The sequence below is a fragment of the Morchella sextelata genome (assembly GCF_020137385.1).
Source record: "Morchella sextelata strain SCLS chromosome Unknown scls_2, whole genome shotgun sequence".
Lineage (NCBI taxonomy): Eukaryota > Fungi > Ascomycota > Pezizomycetes > Pezizales > Morchellaceae > Morchella > Morchella sextelata.
This window is the reverse complement of record NW_025408617.1, coordinates 3,483,035-3,493,129: the sequence shown is the minus strand read 5'-3', so window position 1 is coordinate 3,493,129 and position 10,095 is coordinate 3,483,035. Positions and strand designations below refer to the sequence as shown.

General features: G+C 54.3%; 1 protein-coding gene across 1 annotated transcript; it reads right to left on the bottom strand.

Moving 5' to 3' along the window:
• Nucleotides 1-3,780: 3,780 nt before the first annotated feature.
• On the bottom strand, nt 3,781-9,509 carry H6S33_006174 (uncharacterized protein; the record flags this gene model as incomplete). Its single annotated transcript, XM_044837600.1, has 4 exons — nt 3,781-4,400; nt 4,460-5,027; nt 5,096-9,090; nt 9,164-9,509. The coding sequence occupies 4 exons, from the start codon at nt 9,507-9,509 to the stop codon at nt 3,781-3,783; spliced, it is 5,529 nt and encodes a 1,842-aa protein (XP_044699483.1).
• Nucleotides 9,510-10,095: the final 586 nt, after the last annotated feature.

Sequence of the window (10,095 nt, the reverse complement as noted above, 5' to 3'; positions counted from 1 at the left end):
GGTTTCGTGAGTGTTGTGGGGGAGATTGAGGGGTGAGGCGCCGTGGATCGTTTCTTCGAGCTCAAGAGGGCCGTGGGGGGGGGAACGCGTTGTGTTGTGGGGCCTGGATCACAATCAGGGTAACGCGGCATCTGATTAGATAAGATAAGCCCGATAAGCAGTGGAATACTTCGATACGTCTGGAAGGCAGTGCGTGTTCCAGATGAATGGCTGTAGCAAGACCAGGCTAGAGTACTGGATGGGAGGAGAGACGAGAATGACGCTAACAGGACTACTGGAATTTTTGGTTTTATACAACATGACCGAGCACAGGTTGTCACCTCACAGCTGTAGTAGACGTACACAGCGGACAGTCACGACAATGCTGGAAGACACTGCAATTGTGCTTTCCACTGTCCTGGCCCACGGAAATAGCACCAAGGTCACTCCTAGTTATCTTTTCCTGGGGGGCCGCGCGGGACCGAGATGAAATATCAACCGAATCATAGGTGCGTGAGCTTTCAAAGTATAGATAATTGCATTGGCGAGAACCCTTATACATACATAGTTCCCGAATATATAGTTAATTCGTAATCGCAAAGCCATATACGCCAGCTTTTGTGCACTCGTATCTACAGTCGTTTACCATCTCTCTTGAATACTGCCACTGGACGATTCTGATTCACAGGGGCCCCAAGTATGGCAAGAAACAGGCAAGCATTGTCCTTGTCGTTGACAGTCAAGCGACTGCAAACGACTGTAGAGGTTTACTTCACAAAAGTGGGCGGTCGTGCCCTTGAAATATACGCCACCTTCACGCACATCCATCCCCTAACCCTCACGCACTATCCATACATTCCATTGCCACCCGCGCCAGCACCCAGCAAAGCACCGATGCCTAACAGCTCAACAACCTCCTACCACCTTCCTCCTCCTCACCCTATCTAAACATACCACCTCCTACCCTGATTCAAGAAACCTACAAACAAAACACATCCCTCACCCATTTCCTCACCCTCCTCCTCCTCCGCCCTTTCACAGGCCCCCCAGCTATCCCCGCGTCGTCACCTACCCACCACACCTGCTTCTCAGGTGTCTGTGTTCCGCTATCTGTGCGCCCGTTTGACGTCGGCGCTTCTGTATACATGATCGGCGCTGGATATGCACATATCTGCGCAGGTGTGAGGGTTGCCGGTGGCAGGGAGATGTACAGGCGGTGAGTCTCCATTTTTCGGTCTAATGGGGGGCTTGGTGGGTAGTCGAAGAAAGGGGAGATTGGGCGCTTTATGAAATTGTAATGCAGTATATGGCTGCTTTCTACGATGTGCTGATTGAGATCGATTGGTATCGAAGCATTCAATATATGCGTACGTCATGGAGTATCACTCGGCATAGAATTATATGCTATTTATTGGATATGAGGGGGGCAGGGTTTAGGCACCCAAATGCAGGGGGGCTTTTGTATTTGTTCTCCCGGCCATTATTTTTGAGGTCAGGTGCTTAGATATGGTGCACAGATTCCTCGATGCGAGTGTCCAGCTGCTCGCACTAATATAGTGGGAGTATATGACTTTGCTAGACCGGATGGATATCTCCTGACGCAGCTGACCAGATCCATCAGCAGATATTAGCGATTCGCTAAATTTCTCGCACGTTCCACAGCTCACTACTCATTGGCCATAACTCACTGGCCACTGGTTTGTGTCGTGTGCTCAACGCCCAGCACAGAGATGGCAAGCATCTGAATCCGGAGCCAAAATTACCTTAGAGCCATCCTTGGCGCGAGTGATACCACATGATTCAGCCTAGGCCTGCTGGTGTTGTAACTGGATTACGACTGTCACACTCGCAAACCTACATGTACGTACGTACGCACACACAAAAAGCACGTGTAGGCTGCCTCTTCTTTCTCTCGATCTCCCCTTCCAACAATCATCAACAGCTTCACCATTGGCCATCTATACAGATTTACCACTTATAGGATCGGCATCATAATGATTTCTCGTTCTCGTCTCAGTTTCTGTTACACTTTTTTCGGAGCACAGGATGGGAATACAAAAGCTCAGGGTTGAATTATCCATTACTGATTCTCGCCACATAACTATTTCAGGCCTAATTTCAGCTTTTCTTTGTACGGCCTGGAAGTAACATACAAGCTCCTAGAGTTGCAGAGGCTTGAAGCTGAGATTTCTGAAACCCGGGATTCCTTTTATGGCACATCACTAGATATACTAGCCAGCACCAGTATATATATATATATATATATATCCTTACGCATGTGGTTCGGCACGAGCAAGAGAGTTTAGAGGGTTAGGACTCACTCTCACTAACTAGCACTGTGGATACCGTTCTGTGGCAACAAAAAAAAAAAATAATGGCAAAACGTCCAAGCCGAAATAGGGTGGGGCTTAAACGGCTGATTGCCAACAAAAAAACCAAGCCATTGTGATAATGGCTCCAGCCCCTAGGCTCGAATGCTAGTGATGGGGGTGAAATGCAAGAGGGAAGAAGAAGACTTGAGCATAGCCTTATCTAGTCTTGGACATCTGCAAGCTACGTGTTTGTTTGTTGGCTTTGTCAATATACGAGAGAAGTCTTACATCTTGACAAAGCCTCGAGCCTGTCAAGTCCGAAGTATTTATCAAACGATACTCTTAATATATATATATATAATATAGGCTACACCTCCTACCAGTCACCCTGATATCTCTCGCAGTCCGCAATCATTCGACTACATGTAAATAAGATCATGACTGGCTGAAAGTTTTTGAGAGGTCTCGTAAAGCATATTACCTTGGGGTACTTCTTACCTTGCCTTAACCTGTATTTCAAGACAAAGGCTCGGCATAGTATTTGTTCCGAAGAACTGCATGCCTTAATAACTGCACGTCCTACCAACACGAGGCTTTTCTAGACCAAAAAAAAAAAAAGACATGCTCGTCTGTTCGTTATCTATAGGAGTCCACTGGTTGGTTGGGTTGGGTTGGGCAACCTGATTTGAGTGCCTATGGTGCCGAGTGATATCTAGTGACTCTACACCGAAATTGATTCATGCACACGATAGGGAATGCGGGTTCAGAGAGCAGGTATTTGGATAGGTATAATTGACAAAGCCCCTCGATCCTATTCCGTCACCAGGAAGCACTTCCATTGGCCAGGCTGAGACAAAGAACCGCCTCCGAGACTGGAAGGGGGTGGGAACTGGCACCAAAAAGTGTCGCGATATATGGCTCTGACAACAAACACTGCCAGAACTATAGCTACAGTTTTAAATATCAACTTTGGATTACCCACATAGATCTTCAGGGGGAAAAAAAAATTAGCACTTTAGAAAGCAGATATAACTAAAACAAATCTCAACCTCGCATGTATAACAATAAGTAACAGTAATACGAATATAATACTAATACTAATACCGCCGCCGCCACTGCACCTATATAAGTTAAGCATATATATAACACAATCATGACCACCCCACGGTCACCCCACCACCCACTAGACTACCACACCATACTACACCAGGACACAACCTACATTTATGATTCCAGAGAACAGAGTGAAAGACAGTGAAAGACAGAGAGAAGAGAAGAAGAAATAGTTAGGACAGACAGACGTCCGTTATAAAAAAGGTATTCACAAACGCCAACCAACCGCAACAAACAGACCCGTCCTTTCCCATACAAAAACCAGGAGCCATGTGATAATATAATAATAAAAAAAGACACAAAACACCAACACAGAGAAAAGACAGCATAGAGAGGAGTGAAAAGAAAAAGAGTAAAAGAATATAAAAAATACACCCTAAGACGGCATCGGTCTAATCCTCGAAGCCCCGCCTCCACCAAAGAAGCTTCCACCCCCGCCCCCACCTCCACCCCTACTACTATTCCCACCGTTTCCCCCGCTCCTCCCACCCCTACTCCCGCCCGCCTGGAACGCCCCTCCCCCGGAGCTCTTCTTGGCCCCACCCGACTGCTTCCTCTGCCCACCACTCCTCTTCCTCCCGCCCCTTCCTCCAAACGCCTTCTTCCTCGGCCTCGCCCCCGCACTACTCGCACTCCCACTCCCACCACCGCCGCCACCGCCAGCACGCGCAGCATTCGCAACCTGCTCCATCATCGCCTGCTGGGCCTGCGACATCTTCGGCGGATTGAAGTACTCGCTCTCAGCCGCAAAGTATCCAGACTTATCGCCCGTCTCTGCGCCGATCTCGTTGTCGTCGTCTTCGTCGTACTCGCTGCCGTCGTCGTCATCGGTGGTGCTAGGAATCTGCGTGGGTGCGGGCACTTGCGACAGGTCGGCGCCTTGCATGTTTGTTTCGCGCTCTTCCCGCAGCGGCGCGGTGAGCTTGAGGAAGGAGGCGCCGAAGTTGTCGGCTTTCTCGGTGGGGATGTTGGGGATTGCGCGGAGCTCGTCGAGTGCTGTGGGAGGGGGCTGTTAGTTACCGGTTTCTTGGGGGGGGGGGGGGGGGGTTAGTTACTTCGTGGGAGGCGCAGGCCAATGGTTCGTAAAATCTTGTCCGTAAAGACGCTTTCGATCCTCTGGATGCGCTTCCGCTCCATGATCTTCTGCCGCAGCTTCTTTGCGTCGGCCACAAAGCGCTCCATGATGTCCAGCGCATACGAATCATACCCCTCGAGCTCCGGGTCCCCTGTGATCGGCTTGCCCATCTTCTTCTTCTGCCCACTACCGGCAGTATTACGTTTCTTGCTCCCCCCCTGGCGCACAGGCATGAATCCGAGGCTGTCGGGCTGCTCATCGTCCTCTTCTTCGTCGTCGTCAACTACAAAGCCGTCAAGCTCATATTCGTTTTCCCCCCCGAAGTCCTCCTCTTCGTCTTCGGCTTCGGCTTCATAGTGGCGGGTGCGTTGTACTTTAGTGACTTTCTCCTTGAACTGGTACCGGCTGCGGATGCTCTCGACCTCGAGGGCCGCGGTCGTCAAGTGGCTTGCTGCTGTCCGCTTTGCCGCGGCGGCAGTCTTCTTGGGGAAGGCCATCGAGATTGCACGGCGGCTTTGCAGGATCGGGTTTGCTTTTGCGTTATTCAACTATAGAGATCCATCAGTATGGCAAGCTCCTTTTAGCACAAAAAAGTTGAGATGAAATAAATACTCACGTAGACATGGCTGACATAGAACCCCGCCTTATTCTGCACATGCTCCTCCGTGACGGCTCCAATCTGGACCAGATAATGAAACAGCCTCTCACAATCACTGCGATCCCACTTCTTCCCCGCGCCATATCCCGCCAGCCCATCACTACCACTATCCTTATGCGCCTTACTCGCGCTGCCACGGAACACATCAATACAGTACAGCAGCGTCTTCTCATTCAGCTGCGACACTACATTCAGCGCCGCAACCGCCATGTTCGTGATATCCACATCCTCATACTCAATGCCCGAGCAACAATTATCGCAGCTCTGGTCGCACTGCTCCTCCGGGAAGTTCTCGCCAAAGTAGCGCAGCACCTGGACACGGCGGCACTCGGCCTTATTCTCGCAGTACTGCACCACCATCTGCAGCATCTCAATCTGGCGCCTCTTCTGGTCGGCATTGCCGTCGCCGTCCTTGATCATGCGGTAGAGCGTGCCCGTGTCGCCGTAGTTGTAGAAGAGGAAGCAGCCGCTGGGCAGGCCGTCTCTGCCGGCACGGCCCGTCTCCTGGTAGTACCCCTCGAGACTCTTGGGGATGGTGTAGTGGATCACGAAGCGCACGTCTGGCTTGTCGATGCCCATGCCGAAGGCGATAGTCGCGACTATAACATTGAACTGTCTTGCCTGCCAGCCCTTCTGCAGCCGCACCTTCTCCTCCGCTGCCAGGCCCGCGTGGAAGTGCTGCGCCTTGATGCCGCGCATGCGCAGCTTCTCCGCGGTCTGCTCGCAGTTGGCGCGGGAGAGACAGTACACGATACCCGTCTTGTTCGCGTACTTTGGCTGCCTGCAGATGTCCACGATCTTGTCCAGTATGTCTTTCCCCTTCTGCAGGACCTGGTAGTGGAGATTCGGCCGATTGAAGCTCTGCTGAAACGACTCGCAGCGCGGCATCCGCAGGTTCGCCGTGACATCCATCTGCACCTTCTTCGTTGCCGTCGCCGTCAACGCGATCCAGGGCACATCCGGAAACTTCTCCCTTAGCTGCCCCAGCGACTTGTAGTCGGGCCTAAAGTCGTGCCCCCACTGCGAGACACAATGCGCCTCATCAATGACCACCCGCGCCAGCTTCCCGCGGCGATGGAGGTGCACCAGCGTATTCACCATCTTGTCGCTCTTCGCGATCATTTCCGGCGTGATATACAGCAGCTGTATCATCTCCTCGACATCCTGGTGGTAGAGCGAATCATACAGCACGCTCCTCTGCATCTCGCTGATCTCGCCATTGATGTAGAAGGCCATGACATTCAGCTTCTGCAGATGGTCGACCTGGTCCTGCATCAGCGACAGCAGCGGCGAGACCACGACCGTCACGCCGCGCGTCCTGCCCGTGCTGATGACGGCGGGCAGCTGGTAGATGAGCGACTTGCCGCCGCCCGTGGGCATGAGCACGAACACGTCCTTGCCCGACAGCGTGGCGTTGATGGCCTCCAGCTGGTTGTTGCGGAAGCCCTTGAGGTTGAATCTGCGGCGGAGCTGATCCGCGACGTCGCGCGACCAGGGGTGCCGCATGGCGGCGCTGTTCATGTCGATTGTGGCGGCGCGCTGGACATGGAGCCTTGCGTGGGGGCCTGCGGGCGCGATCTGGGACTTCTGCGGTGTCTGGCTGGACGGGTGCTGCTGCTGCTGCGTGGAGCGGCCGAGGGCGTTGTTGATAGTTCGTGGCTCGGGCGGGGAGTTGCCGGATGTCCTTGCGAGCGGTTCTCGTGGCTTTGCGGTTCTCGATGTGCTCTTCTGGATCTGGACAAGCTGGATGTCATCGTCGTCGTCGCTGATGACAATCTCGCTGAGCCTGTGTGAGGGCGTCTTTTTGGCCGGCTTCATATAACTGCTGACAGTATTTCCGAAGCTCTGCTGTTGCTGCTGGTGGTGATGGTGTTCCTGTCTACTACTCGTCGATGTATTGAAACCCGCCGCCATATTCCCCTTGAAACTCGACACCGTCCTCGACTGGTAACCAAACGTGCCCAACTGCTGCTGCTGCTGCTCCTCCTCCACCATCTCCTCCACATCAAAGTCCTCCCCATAATCGCTCCCATCGCTCTGCAGCGCCGGGTCCGGCGGCACATCGCAGTCCTCATACGCACTATAATCCCGCCTCTTCGCTGGCGACCTCTTACTCCTCTTCGGGGACTCAAACGCCGACGGGCTCGGCGGCGGCGGCGGCGAGCCCATGCCAATTATGAATGCATCCTGTCTCGCTGCTCTTTGTAGCTTCCGCGGCGAGGCCCACGCCTCTATCAATGACATATCCCGCTCGTCGCTGTCCTCCTCCAATATTTTCTGTCTTCTGATGGGGCTGCTGGGCGCATACTGCGTCTGCCTGATGATCTGCGACGCCACCCGCTTCCGAGTTGGCGTCTCGGGCACTACCGGCTGCGTTGCCTCTACGCACAGATTTGTCTCTGCCTCTCCAGCTTCAAACGCCTTGATGCGCGCCTCAATGGCTTTAACCTTCTTCCTGAGCGCTGCAGACTCCTGGACGAGCTCCATTGGCGGCATGGCGCCCTCAGCATTGTAGTCCGATACCTCCTCCATCTTGGCATAGCTCTGCCTTGTGACGCTCGGGAGCAGCTTCTTGAGCCCCTCTAGATCGTAGTCGGAGAGCCCGTCGTCGCTCTCGGTGCGGGCCTTCTTCTTGGTCCGGTCAGAGCGGGGCGTGGGCGGGATTGCGGTCCGTTTTGATACGCCAGCAAGCTTGGTTGGGCTGTCGCGCTGCAGCGGTGATGCCTCATCGCGCGGATGGGGTCGGCGGCGTTCCTGTGTTTGTGGTGGAATGGTTATTGACGATGCAGGGCCTCGACTGGAGGAGGATGTAGGAGCTCGACTGGAGGATGTAGGAGGCCGACTAGATGAGTCGGCCTGTGCGATGGCTTCTGTGAGGTCTAGGTCTGAGGCGCCATAGTCTTCATCGTCATCGGCTTCGGGCTCGAACGGCGGCGAGGGCTGTTCGTCGGAGCCTCCCTCGGCCTCGAGAAGCGCAATCTCGTCGAGTCTGGTGTCCATGTTCCGTCCCATGCCGTGGTCATCTTCCTCGTCGGCTGTCTCATCAGGCTCCTCGACCGACAATGCTCCGTCCGAGTCGTCTTGATCCGAGCTGGGTACTACCCGTCTCATTCTTCTCTTGGACGGAGACTTGGTGCCCTCAGCACGAGTCTTTTTCAGTCGCTCGCTCTCAGATATTACCGGTTTCGGCGGCCATGTCTCGCCCTGGGTCAGGTCCCTCGTGATCTTGACGGTCCTTCTTTTCTTGCGGACAACCTCCTCTTCCTGCTCCTCCGTGATCTCGATAGTCCCATTGCGTGCATCGTAAGAGTTTGACTTACGCAGCTTCCCCACCCTCGTCGTGACCTTCTGCTCCTCCACGCCCACTCCCCTCCTTCTACTCGACGTGGTGGCGGCCGGCTTCAACACCGGCTCCATCACCTGCGACAAATCCGGATAGTCCAGATCGTCACCATGATTCTCACCACTCGAATACGGCGGCGGCGGCTCCAATGGCCCCTCCTGCGCCTCAATCACATTCGCCTGCCTCGCACCATGGCTCCTCTCCGGCGTCGAGCGCCTCTCCGTGCGTGGCGACTTTGACGGGAACCGCTCCGCCCCGTGCTGGGGGTTGTCGTCCTCAAACTCCAGGGAGCTGCGTTTGTTCCTGTTCCGCCGGACGGGGGACGCCTGTCTGGTGGGACTGTTGCTGCCGTCCATGGTCTCGTCATATCTAAAGAGCGGCGTCGACGTCAGTGCGGGTGGTGGTGCCCTCTGCGTCCCTGGCAGTGGCATGGGGGCGGGTATTTTCTGCGGTGAGCTGGTGGGCTTGACGGTGGTGGGGGTGCGGCCAATGTAGACGGGCTCGTTGTCGTCGGATGTGAGGTCGATGGTGTCAATTTCCATTAGTACGTGTTTTGGCTGTGGTGGGCGTGCTGTCGACGGTGGGCGGGAGGACGATGATGGTGCGTTATCTACAGCACAGCCTCTCAGTAACGGTCCCTCCATATCCAGCACAGCAATGGGGGGAATAGTGGGGGTAATTACTAGTACTCAACCCCGGGGTCCTGGCCGCTGTCGCTGCCGCCGTCCTGGGCACCTGCGTCGCCGTCGGCGTCCCAACCTTCTTCCCCGCCGTGAGCCTCTCCCTCCTCACCTGCTCCAGCTGCAGTCTCGCCATCTCCTCCTGCTCTTCCAGTCCCTCCTGTCCGTCCCAATCTTCCTCCTCCTCCTCCTCCTCCTCCTCCTCCTTCCTTCTCTGCAGGCCCTTCTTCTCGGGGATTAGCACCGGCGGTAGTAGCGCTACGGGGGCGGCGGTGCGCGGCGGCGGAATCTGCGGGCGTTCTCGTCGGAGCCAGGTCAGGTGCGGTCCGAGGTTGTGTTTTGTGTTCATAGAGGCGGCGGGTGGTGCATTAGGTGGTGGGGGTTTGTTGTTTGTGCGAGGACGAGGGAGGGGCGATCGATGGACGCGGTGGGTGCAGTTGAAAGTTCGCGTTTGGGTGGGTCCGGGGTGAGGTGCACGTGACGGGTGGGCTTGGCGGTGGGTTGGTGTAAAGTGTTTTTTGGACTGGAGGCCTGTTTGAAACCTCTAATTCTCTTCTTCATTCCACTCCTTTGTTCGACTTCAGAACGGTCCTGCGCTAGTTACGCCTTCATTGTTCATGGCAAAAAAAAAATAGGTGTTTAATTATTGCAAATCACTTAGTTAAGCTGTGAACAACCCAATCGATAAGATCTCAGTGTCTCACACGCGTTTAATTCTGGAAGCTTGTATGTAATCTACTGCGCCGAGGAGTTCTCATCAAAGCCTACAGCATTCACTTTCCCATTCCCAAATTCTATCTATCGAGCAACACCCCTATGAACAGCCGGTAAAACATCTCTTTCTCTCCCTTTCTGCCTAGCCATGTATAGGAAACTCTCATGGATGTAGGGTGCATGAACCTCGCTCCTCAGATCCCACGTATACGCCTCCAACC